Source organism: Leguminivora glycinivorella, chromosome 6, assembly GCF_023078275.1.
Source record: "Leguminivora glycinivorella isolate SPB_JAAS2020 chromosome 6, LegGlyc_1.1, whole genome shotgun sequence".
NCBI lineage: Eukaryota > Metazoa > Arthropoda > Insecta > Lepidoptera > Tortricidae > Leguminivora > Leguminivora glycinivorella.
This window is the reverse complement of record NC_062976.1, coordinates 13,757,865-13,771,297: the sequence shown is the minus strand read 5'-3', so window position 1 is coordinate 13,771,297 and position 13,433 is coordinate 13,757,865. Positions and strand designations below refer to the sequence as shown.

At 37.8% G+C, this 13,433-nt stretch overlaps 1 protein-coding gene across 1 annotated transcript; it reads right to left on the bottom strand.

The window, feature by feature from the left end:
* Positions 1 to 237: 237 nt before the first annotated feature.
* Positions 238 to 1,585, bottom strand: LOC125227421 (PHD finger protein Alfin1-like). Its single transcript, XM_048131734.1, has 2 exons — positions 1,400 to 1,585; positions 238 to 1,120 (listed from the first exon to the last, which is right to left on the bottom strand). The coding sequence occupies exons 1-2, from the start codon at positions 1,404 to 1,406 to the stop codon at positions 453 to 455; spliced, it is 675 nt and encodes a 224-aa protein (XP_047987691.1). The 5' UTR covers positions 1,407 to 1,585; the 3' UTR covers positions 238 to 452.
* Positions 1,586 to 13,433: the final 11,848 nt, after the last annotated feature.

The following is a 13,433-nucleotide window of genomic DNA, read 5'->3' as shown; positions in this document are numbered from 1 at the left end:
CATGCTAAAAATATGTACCTATAGGGGAGAGCGGGGTTCAACGTGCCGATTTTAAGAAAACGAGACATATTTCGTATTAAACTGAAAGATATACTTATACTATATAACGTAGATCATGTAAAATTTTATGTAGTAAAAACCGATAAATCCGTGTGCAAAGGAACAAAACAAAACAATAACTCGGAAATACAATTTAATCATCAACATGGTAACAGTCTTATAGCTTAAAGGCTTAAATTAGCATCTTATGTTTGACTTTTGTACTTTATAATGAGATCAATCAGTTACATATCTATTTGACTCAATAATAAAACATAAAACTTAATACTATGTATCTACTTTTATATCTACTTTAACAAAACAAGCATTTTTCTTGTTTTTAGATAAATATTTATCACAAACAATTCAGTTTTAAGTGAAAATCAACAAATAAACAATTTTTTTACCATTAATCAGTCAGAGTCAGAGTAGTCTGAAAAGCAATTTGGGCAAGTATAAGTTACACAATTTTCGTCATGCACGCACTTTGAGTGTGACCACTTCTTACATATACTGCATTGAATCCATTGTTCTCCTGGTTGGGAGTTCGAATAAGAGTCACAACAAATAAGGCAATAGCACTCGTCGTCGTCTTCTTCATTTTCCTCTTGCAGAACTCTTCTTTTTGCAGTATTTTTTCCGGCTTTTGTTTTTGCTTTAGTTTGTTTTCCTTTTCCTTTCCCTTTCTTGCTTGTTGTAACCTTTTCAATCCTTTGTTTCTTGTTGGCCTGTTCTTCGGCTATTGCATTCTTTTCTGGGGTATCGGTAAGAATGGCGCTTTTCCTGACTCTCCGTTTGTTTCTTGCCATGGTCCGGGGTGGAGCTTTGGGTAACGGTCTGATGATTTCTGGTGTGAAGGGGGGATCTTTAGACGTACCTGGCTGAGGATCGTCATTGCGAGCTGTAAATTCAGTGCCAGAAGTTTGAGCATCTTGATTGGAGCTTTCTTGAAAGGCATCCGGGGTGGTGTCTAGAACAGTTTCGTTAGCACTTTGTTGCAGTCCTGATGGGCCAGGTGCAGCTACTACATCTATGGATGGTTCTGGGCGATCGGTGACAAAAGACGGAGCAAAGTCTGCATCTGTAAATAATGATCAGAACTACACGGGGTTAGTTGTGCCGTAAACGGGGTTCGTCGTGCCGCGGCACAATGAGCCCCGGGTTATCGGCACTTTGAGCCCCTTTGGCAATACAATTAAGTATCATCAGATTGTTAGAAACACGTTGAGCACATCGTTATTATACACAAAACTCAAGCTGCTTAAATAAATCATTAACACTCTAAATAAGCGTTTGAAATAATAACTCGCAAAATGTAAAAAATAGACCAAAAAGTAAAAACACAAAAATATTTACTTACGTGACATCGAAACAGCACGTGGCAGCGAGCTACTCAGAGCGCGGCGCTGACGCAACTAAGATGGCCGCCGACTGTGCGCGGCGGTAAAACATTTCAGGACGAAGCAACAAAATGTATCTATCTCTTTTACTCTCGGAGATATTGCCATCGGCACAACCTACCCGCGGCACGTTCAACCCCGCGTTCCCCTACCTACAGTACCTTGACGGGTCACGTTCTGATTAAATTGATATCATGTGACATTACTCGCTCGTATATTGTGAAGTGTCGTACGATGTATTATGTTTTTAAATTTCTAAAAGTGTTTGCTCCTACTGCTCGTTAGCTTGTCTGCTGCTAGGTGCTCCTACTGTATGGTTAGCTTGTGTCAGGTCGCCCGCCCTCGCCTGACGCGCTGCTACATTTTAATAACAAGACTCCTCCGCCATAAATGGTCACTGACAGATTTTATTTAAGCTCATATATTATGTTTGACCATTCTGGAATACAGTAGCTGTTTTATTAGATTTACTTTCACTTTTAATACGACCGGTAGTAACCGAATTGTCTTAAAAATTACCCAAATAAAAAATAACATTTTCGCATTGTCCCTAAACTCCTTAAAAATATTTAGACTGAAAATCGAAAATTCGATGCGATAATTAGGTAGAGTTGCATAGGTATATGTTTATCTAAGCCATACCTTTATCTACATATACGTATAAGGCCCACTTGCACCAAACATTTAATCCGGTGTTAGTGGGCTGTCAAATGGTGGGTTAACCCTCGGGTTAACTCTCCATTTTCGTTGGTGCAAGTGGCCCTAAGAGTAGTCTATCAATATAGAGTTTTGAATGATTCACGGTTATTTTCATTAGACTTATATTGACCGGGATATAGACCGTGGGTTTTCCGTGATCATGATGCATTCAACTGCGTCGAAATATCGGGAGCTCGACAAAAAAAATCAAAAAGGTAATCACGGTCTATATCCCGGTCAATATAAGTCTAATATTTACCTTTTAGTAAAGGTCGTTTCGGTTCAGGGCCCATTTTTTTTTTCACACTATTTATGATTCGCATTTGTACACTTGTCTTTGCCAAATAACGCTTATTTTAGAAAACAAAGCTGAATCAGATCGTTGCTTTCCAGATTTCGAAACTATCATTCATTTCATATCGCTTCCTGCCCGGAAATTGCCATCTTAAATGCGAAATTATTTATTTGGAGGAAACAGAAGTTTCAATAAGTGCGGAGATATGTATCGACGCGTCCAGGGCGTTGGTTTATGGGCAGTTTTACTGCGACTGCCTCGGACTGCACTCTTGAAAAAGGCAGTATATGCAGTCGAGGGTGGACTGCATTTGCGCCGTTTTCGAAGGACACGGTGGAACAATAATGGTGACCGCGAGGGTGGCAGGGACACCGCAGCTGTTTTTTACACGCTTTTCTACAACCTTTACCTCGGACATTAGAAAAATACCAAAATATGTATGTAGAGTGTCTATAATTTTTCTTTCCAATATTGAAAAATATTATGAAAAATATGGTAATGAATTAATTCATATATTTTTTTTATTTTTTAGGTGCTTAGCTGATTGTGCTTTTCTATTGAGGCAGGAATGATAAAATTTCAGCCAAATTATATTATGAGGAAGAAGAACAGGAACATACTACAGAGAGTGCGTAAACATTCCTCATTTATTTACAACAGGTATAGCGGAGGTTGAATGAAGTAGCATGACAAATACAAATATGTACCAGGAAATGCTTTGGAATTCCAAAGGATAAGTACAATCAATACGCTACTTGATTACATCGGTATGTAGAGGTAAAGTTATGAGAAAAACTATTATGAATTATACTTACCAATGTAAACTAATAATGATATTTTCCCCTCACTAGCTCGGAAACACGTGTTTTGTCCTTTAATACCAGCGGGTAAAAACGCATTTTATCCACTAGTGGGTAAAGTAATTTGACCTTGAATAAAGTCAAATTAACTGCTTTAAAATTGATAAAAGTAGGAGAATCTAGTAATAAAGATGATTTACCACCTGTGGAGCTACTGGAAGCAGTGATAAACGCATTTTTTGCGTTGTAGTTTCCTCGCTATAGTGAGGGGAAAAGTTTTGTGTTACACTCGGGTGCAAATGTATTTTACTTCTCGTGTATTGAAAAACTCGCAAGTTTAGGATTGTATTCTCGAACCACTCGCTTCGCTCGTGGTTCAATTATAGAATCCTTTCGCTTGCTCGTTTATCAATTCCACACTCGGCGTTAAAATACAACTTTGTACTCTTGTATAACAAATAACTATTTTAAGAACAAAAATAAAATACAGTCCTCTCCCAATTTTCACTGTTCTAAAGTGACCAGAGCCATTACAATAAAAATATTAAAAACCGCATAAGTAAGAGGAGGTCGGCAGTTCGGCGCAAATGTCGCCAGGACACTTACATTATTCCTCACGACCCCGGGCTCCCCCGCACCTATTATCTCAATACTTTAGATAGTCACTAGAACATTCCCCGGTCCCATCGCTCCTCCAAATGACCGGCCATTTGCCGAGATCCGATTAGTCATGATTGTGTTTGCGTTGTACTGTAAAAATAAAATATAATCCCCTGCGGTCTCTGGAGGATGAAAAGGATTGGGCTTCGTCAAAGACGTCCTAAGGCCGCAACGATATAGACTTTGATGGATTTTCTTGAAATTTAATCAGGTTGGACCTTGCAGATTAATCTAAGGATTATTTTACTTCGGTGGTTATGAATAACATCAATTTCTATCAGTTCAATATAAGTAAATTTGCATCTCGTGCAGTTTCGCAACTGGATAGGGTTTGTTTATGTTATATCTATGTAGCCGAAAATATATCAGTAGAACTTCTTCTTCTTTGTCCAACCCTGGTCCGGTTATTTGGATTACTTACCTAGAGTAATTGGAAAAACTTGGCTGTTTGTACTTTGGCCTCCTACTTTCGAACAAAGTAAAGTTAGGTAGTGAAACAGACCCTAAGGAGAAAATGACCTCTGCAAAGAAAACTCAACCTGTATCACTACAATACAATAAAACTCAAAATATATCAGTAGAACAAAAGTAATAAAATCGACCAACTGTGGGTCACGCATGACATAGGCTTTTGGAGTCCTATTGATTGAAAAAATAGACTTTGTTAGTGAAATGGCAAAAGAGAACTTATAAATTATATAAGTACCTACGTATCTTTACTTAATCATTAGATCTCATAAACGGTTTAAAGAATTATGAACATTACACGTGTTGTAGACAGTTGTACTAGTGTCTACGCCAAATTAGTTGCCAAAGCGGACCCCAGGCTCCCATGAGCCGTGGCAAATGCCGGGATAACGCAAGGAGGACGTGTTGTAGACAGATTTTTTTATTTAAAAATCTGTGGAAAACGGTGTGATTTTGTTGTGATAGAAATTAGCACTAATGATATTGAACTTAATTGACCACTTACAGTCATTAAACGAAATACATACACGGAATCGAGCGCTAACGTATTTATTTCTTGAATTTTTTCTTCGGCAGCAATATGGGCATTAACTATGGAACTAATAACAATACCAATAAGTATTAATTCATGTTAATCACTTATCAAATTCGTAGTAGGTATTGCAAAATACCAGAGACAATGGAGGCAGCTGCCAGTGCGCCACAGGAAACCGGGCGAAGTGCTGACTGCGCAGATATGCGACACTCGCCCTTAGGCACCGTGGCCGCATACCGATTCACGGTATTATTGTTTTGCATCGCATACTGATGTAATTTTATAATGTAATTCTATATTGTCATGGTATCTTGCATCCTGCACAAAGTATTTGCGAGGGTCCTATGGCTTGAACTGTAGGTAAAATATGTACTTATGTAGGATACATACTGTTATTAAATGTTATTGACATACATACATACAATCACGCCTGTATCCCATAAAGGGGTAGGCAGAACACATGAAACTACTAAAGCTTCAGTGCCACTCTTGGCAAATAAGGGGTTGAAAGAAAACGAAACTGTGACATTGCAGTGACAGGTTGCCAGCCTCTCGCCTACGCCACAATTTAACCCATATCCCATAGTCGCCTTCTACGACACCCACGGGAAGAAAAGGGGCGGTGAAATTCTTAACCCGTCACCACACAGGTCAATGTTATTGAAATAATAAATAAAAGAATCATAAATAATATATAAAAAAAAGGAAAGTGTAAACAGAATAGAAGGATGTTGTAAACTTAAAGTTTGTGCTCATCAAAATGTTGAAAATTGTATTTTCCTGAGCATGTATAACTTTTTTCAGGCATGAAACTAAATAGCCATTACAGTCAAAACTGCCAAAAGGACAACTTTCAATTGAACTTGAACTCCAGGACACCTATTTTTAAAGTATGCATGCATTTAGGTATGTTATTAAAGTGTAGGTATGCAATTTTTGCCATGAAATAACTAAGGTCGTAGGTGCACAAATCAAAGTCGACTTCCAAGCGGGGACTGTCGTCATAAATCTATCAACTCAAAGTCACCCACTCTTATTGTTTCACCGGGAAAAAATAGTTTTGATTTTAGATTGAAAGTGATGCTATAAGTTTATAAAATCGATAGTGCGATTGATGCGTGTGGGGGACGACGTTACGGTCGGTTGTGTTTATCGGATGAGCCGATTGGGGAAGATGCGTTCTGCTCCATTATGTGAGTTGTACTGTAATACTGATTGGTAAAACCTGCATATGTGGTACAGGTGCATGTATAAGAGATCTGTGGTGATACCTATATTGCCCATCGCATATGTATAGAATTCAACAACACAATACAAGGCACCAACATCCACCCAGATATAAATCCAGTTATGGCGATAGATACCAAAAATAATGACAGGCACTTCGGTTAGTGTCAAATATGTCATACACTCACTTTATAAACTTTTCTTTGTATAGAAATTAACACAAGTTCGAATAATTAATGAACATACTGTAACTAAACCTCCGCTCACCTTACTTATTTACTTACTTACTTGACTAATCAACAGTATAGCTAACCCCCCTTTAAATATACCCCGTAAATTTGGCCTTGTAATCGTCTAGCGTGAATAAATAGAACCCTTCGATGTGATCCGCAATAACACAGATCCTTTAATGAGTATCAGCTGTATTTTTGACTAATATTTAAATTTTTACTTATTTATATTTTAAAGAAGAATAAAGGTTATTGTAGCATAATAATATAGTGTTATAGAAGAGTATTTTATCAGATTTAGGCCTAGAAAGTTATATGTGAGAAAATTAATGACGTAATGAAGAAATTTTTAGAATAAAAGTTAGTGAGTGAAACATACATGAAATAAATATATAAAAATATTTTGGTAATCATCCGCTACGCCTTATTAGTGGTCCCGGCTTGGGCAAGGGCTTGCGATGCGGTATGGGACCCCTGACCCGACCAAACCACTTTATCGGGAACCTAAGCAAGTAAGCCTAAAGGGCTATCTATCTACAAACTAACACCCTGTTTTTTTATTTTGTTTCTTTTCCCTAGCTAAACCCCCCTTTTCCCCAATACTGAGAATAGACCATAACTTCTCGACCTTTCTAATGTATTAACGAAATGCCGAGTAGTCGCTAACCTTTATGAAAACAAGTAAGTCTACTAACTCCTCGAAGCTTTTGACTTTTCATCAGTGGACGGCGCTCGCATGCCACTGGACCCTATAACAAACTAATCCTTTTATTCCAAAGACAGTTTGTTTCCCTAGCCAATTTGATAGAATTTACCTTGTAAACCCAGTTAGCAACACTTAGCGTCCCGTCGCTACACCAAAAGATCAGAAATTGCTACCACAATTATTAATTACACTCAGGTAAATTAAGCAATAAGAGATTTTATGAGTTCAAAGTTTTAGCAAGCAGTTTAAGATAGTATACACCACATTTAAAGTCCATTTAAACCATATAAATACACATTGACCAATTATATTTTAAGACCAATCGTAAAAGAACCCTACTTTCATAGAAATAGTGTGTATCGCTACCCTAATCCTATCGTTTTCCCTACTCTAGCATATCTGAAACACAGACCATCACTTACCATAGATCTAATGTTCAGAATATGCACAAGTGTATCCCTACCATAAGCTGTACAGTTCAGCCAGCGAAGCTGAGATAGGCAACCTATAGGCTTGAGTTGGTTAGATCCCCCCCTCTGCTTTTGCCCGCGGGCTAGGGTAGCAGAGAGTAGATCGCCCTATCCGTGTATATATCCAGTATTCTAGGACACACCAGTACCAGCCACATGGGAGACCCAGCTGCGATCAAACTTTACTTAGATATGGATCAATCACAACCGAAATCCCCAGCGACCAACGCCAGCATGAACCAGAGCACCGAGTAAATAAATATATATATATATATATATATAGGACCCCAGCCTCAAATACTGCCGACTTCAGTGAGCAAGGATTACTCCTAATGTCTTTCGTCAATCGTGAAAGTCCTCACTTCCATCTAACAGTTGGAATCTTTGAGACCGGTGAGAAAATACGCTTTTGTGAGTATAAAAAAGCGACCAAGCCTCCACTTGGAACAAAAAGACCCCTAAACGCCTCTTATTTGACACCGTAAGGGAAGAAGCACTTAGCCGGACAACAGTCTGTCACAAACAATGATCTGGCTTATAACTTTCACATAATAACCCCATAGAAAATTACTAAATTCAATTTTACTGACCAACTAAACAAACGAGTGAAGTTTCCTTTACGTGCTATAATCTAAGCTTAGTTTTGCAAGAATTACTCCCTACAAAACCAAACACAGACTCATCTCCAAGCACTAGCCATACATCGACCCAATCTTTGTATTGCTTGACGGCACTCATGAAACAAAGCACAGAAAACTTCACTATACACTTCAATTTAAATGTAACACTACACTATAAATAGAACACTAAAATAACCCCACAACTGACAGTAAAGCAATTCCACTACAGGTCTAAGTTCAACTGTACGACGATATTGTCCCCGCACAATCAAACAAAGACACAATTTCAAAGTTTACAATCACTTAGAATAATTTCTAAGTAAAAACAAACAGAGAAACAATAGCAGAACAACTTCACTCACCAGTATAACATACGAAAGCCAGGGACACTGTTAGTCTTGTAGATATTTTAAGAATGACGCGCGTCAGCTCGCTCCGACCCTTTTATAGTATCTATTAGAGATATAACAGAGACTGGGGACATAATGGAGACTGGAGACATACTGGAGACTTGACAGAGACATAACAGGGACATAATGGAGACTGGAGACATAATGGAGACATAACAGAGACATACTGGAGACTGGAGACATAATGGAGACATAATGGAGACATACTGGAGACATAATGGAGACTGGAGACAACGGAGACATAATGGAGACATACTGGAGACTGGAGACATAATGGAGACATAACAGAGACATACTGGGGACTGGAGACCTAATGGAGACATAATGGAGACATACTGGAGACTGGAGACCTACTGGAGACATACTGGAGACATAATGGAGACATAATGGAGACATACTGGAGACTGGAGACCTACTGGAGACATAATGGAGACTGGAGACCTAATGGAGACATAACAGAGACATACTGGGGACTGGGGACATACCGGAGACATAACAGAGACATAATGGAGACATAATGGAGACTGGAGACCTACTGGGGACATAATGGAGACATAATGGAGACTGGAGACATAATGGAGACTGGAGACTGCTTTGTTTACTAAGCCGTACACCCTATACATTTAACGTCCATGTTCTCTCAGCAAATAATCGTTTACCTATCAGTAGTAACACCTGCATGATTGCACGTGTTTTAAAGAGAGACAGAGCTATTGATATTGATTCCTATCTGATCCAGTAGTGGAACATTCCGTAAATCGATAAATATTTTTTGCGTAAATATTATTTTGTGAAAGATTGTTTAAATCAATTTAGTATAAAGTAACTTCGCAATGAAAGATCACATTTGTTCCTAATTCTTACATTGAATGATATATTCAGAAAGTATAATAATCAATATTAGTGATTATTACCTCTCTGACTTGTAATTGGAACCAAGACGCAATATCGGAACGCCATTCGTTTGACAGATCAGATTGTTAGTGTCAACAATCCATCCATGTGAATATAGTTTGTAAATAAGCTTTTTTCCAATAAGTTGTGCATCGAATTATAGTGAATTCTATGAGTGAAGACGTGACTAAACATGTGATAAAGCTTCAAAGATATTATTTGTCAAAATATCCAACGAAATCCCAAAGGAAATATGCACTAAAAAGTTGGTCAAGGAAAAGTTGATTCGCCGTAAGTTTTACATGTAATAACGAGTCCATTTCCTCGTCATAGATGCTTGTTCTGTTACAATACGCATATACTTACATGGATTTTAAACAAGCTTCGGCCCAAATCAACTTCGCAGATAATATCTACGGTAAGATTATTTTATCTAAGTCGAGTCAGGCAGACAAAAGTTAAGAACCTACTAGGATTGTTAGAAAATGATTTACTTTAAAATTACATTCAGTTGAACGCCAGCTAAAACAGTATATAAGTGCTTGCCGCATTTAAAGCGACATTACTGTCATACAGCGACATCCTCCTGAGTCGCAGCCAGGCCACGCTCTGCCGAACCCTGATCCTATCATAACGCAATCGCATATCGCCCGATATCCTACTACGACAAAGTTCTACAAACAAATCTTAGCAAACTAAGAACCGTGTATTGAAACCCATAAGGTGAAAAGTTGCAAGAGATGTTACACCGTTACCATGTCCCAGGGAGCTGCTTGAAATCTGCAGATATTTACGTTGATAGCCTTCTACGAAGAAGTGGAGTAGAGACGTGAACTCGATCAGGGACTGCAATAATGTAAAGCCCGCGTTATTCGTCGATAAAAGTAACGTATGAACCCACATATTGTAGGAGATTTGTCAAATGAAAGTTAACTTACGAGCCGATTATATTTTGCATTTAATTTGCAATAAAGGGAATCAATTTTGGCAGTTGAAATTTAGTTAAGAACGACCCCGTCAATATACGTTAATCGTTTTACTCAAAGGATAGGTATTGTAGGTACCTACATAACTATTTTCAATTATTACATTTTATCGAAATTAAAAAAAAAAACTAAGATATCATTTAATTCTCTACTAGTTATTTAACTTTAGATTAAATATTTGTACAAAACTAGAACCATTAAGTATTGAATTTGATGTAAGTATTTACTACCATTATACTAGCCTTTAATGTAGTCACAATTTTTAAATTACATTAAGATTAAAAACCCATAGTATTAAGTATCCTTTCTCACAAAATTTTAATTAAATAAAAGTCCCGCGTTGCAGTTAATTAAGCGTCAAATCTATTAGTCCTATTTGTATCGAGGAGAATGGAAAAAAATGAAAGAAAATCCACAAAAGCCATAAAATATCCCACCCTAAGTTTCCGCTCTCGATAATCCCTTTAGGAGGAAAAACTTCAAACGGTAGTGCGGGCGTTGCGGGTTCGTGAATTTTTGATCTCTATTAAATTGTTTCAAATCGTTTAACTTGTCGCGGCTCAATCAGTGCGAGGGTGCATGCTGGGATGGGGTTTGTAATGCAGCGGTGGCATTGGCGGTAGCGATGCGATGCGAGTAAGAGCGTTTTTGTGACATTTCTTGTTCCAATTATCCAGTATACAAACGCGTGCATTGGTAATTTGTAGGCAACGAGCGGTGGCTCTGTTTAAATATTTTTAAGAATTTATACTTACGCATATTTGGGTGAAGCTTCATAGGCAGCGACCAGTGACATTGGCGATGGCGAGTGTAACAGCGTTTGTGTGATTTGTTAAAAATTCGACCAGATGCTTGTTTTAAGTTATTTGATATTTTCAACCAAAACTGTCCATGATACTGAAATTTCGGCTTTGTCGCGCACTGATCTCTCAGAAACGTTGTTCGAAATGGGCCGCGTTAAAAGCTATCTTTGTACGTTCCCTAAAGTTTGTCAATTTCAACTGTAACGTTAGGCTCCACCCTTACCCATGTTGCGCTTCGAACACCGCTATCGCTCACACGTTTTCGACATTTCCACGTCACGCCCGTATTTTCTCATCACTGAGCTATACCGTGACTTTCTTAGTTAGGGAACCCTCTACTCGTAATCCTATTAGTGCTGTCGACGTGAGCGTGAAGGATTTTTGACACTTCACTGACTTAAGTTGATCCGTTTGCTTAGGGCCGTAAAAATTAAGTTATTGATAATATTTAACGACAAAAAGGTTCGCCGAAGAAAGGCTTCATTACAAAACTATATAGGTGGCCCTAAACCTATAAGGCTGCCGGCTGCCTGACAGATCGCTGAATTAGTAATTACTCCCTAAACCTAAATCTGTTATCTTTAAGAGATCCTTCATTAGCGACAATGCAATGCAGCATTTACCTCTGTCTTTACGTTTTTTGGTGTACCTATAAAAAAATTGACGTTGTTTAATAAAGGTTTAATAAAGAGGATTGTCTTGTTTTGTACCTATCATATCAGTAGGCAATTACCTATTTGTTATATTATGTTTCAACAAACCTGTCTATTTTATGTGTATCAATTAATATTTTATCTATAACATGATATTCCATGATCATAAATCGTGGTTCGGCGGAGGGGTCGCCGGCGCATCTGATTTATTCACCGGTGATATTTTATAGCGCAGTTTGTTCCGTTATTGTATTAGGGCGACTTCAGAGCCCGCCCCTGACTTATCCCTTTTAACTTTTACACTACCTGGCTCAATATTTTCAGTTATTTTCTATTACTTTGGCACTGAGTCCATTTTGGTAACAGAATTTAACAAACGAGTAGGTAATTGATTATAACCTCAAAATATCCTGACAGTTGAAGCCCGACACCGTATCTTTTGAACTAGCTGTTAGTGTAAAACCTTTGATGTAAGATTTTTACCTACTTTTATATTTTTATTTCAAAAATAAATTACACAGTATTACAGTGAGACAAGAAGGCACTGTGCATGTGAAATGCATAAAACATCATACTATATTGTTACTTAGTGTAATAACTATAAAATAAGATGGATCGAATGATCCCATTTCGGTTCACCTATTTACAAATTTAATATACTTAACTATTTATTTGCTCTGTTGTGTGTGCTGTCGATTTTAGCCTTGCCTACGATGTTGGAGGTACCTATAGTATTCTTACTTCTGTAAGTTGATGTGAATCGAGAGTCAAAGCCCCAGCATGTACATTGTACAATAAATAGTATTAAACATAATTAAGACTTAATCAGCAGGTTGTTCGATAAATGTAATTGTATATACTGAAAACGCAAGGGTCGTCTCCCCTTGCCCTGTCTTTGCGTCACACCATTCACCCGATTAATAAACTTCAAAACCGGCGCTCTATAAAAAAATAATATTTCTGACTGTCCCCTCAATTTTTTAAATTGCGTGAAATTAAATTTAGAATATACTTTTTATCCCTTTGGAGTCTGACAAATAGGCGGGAGCGTCGCGATTTAGACTCGCTGTAATTGGTTTTTTAATGCCATGGTCGCGAAGTACCTTTAACACAATATAAAATCGCGCACAGTACGTTAATCGACGTTTTGATGTCAAATTAGGCAGCAGATGAAACAAAATAGGCATTTCTGATTTTGATAGAGAAATACCAGTAATGGGGTTCAGTGGAAAAGAAGACGGATTTTGCTTAGCAGTACAGATTACAGAAAATCAATTTATTCAATGTATTAAGGCATTAAGTCCGCCATTTGTAATGTTGTATGTTACATATCATTGAAATAATATTTAAATAAATACGGCCTCCTGCTCCGTAAGAAGGACTTACGTTTGGATTATAATATTTTTCTCAAACATGGTATGAAATATTGATGTTATGTGCCTTATAATTGGCAGCGAAGTATGACGTTGCAGGTGCGGCTAGGACGATTGATAGATAATGGAATTTCATACAAACCTTGCAGGCCAAGGCCGGCAAAG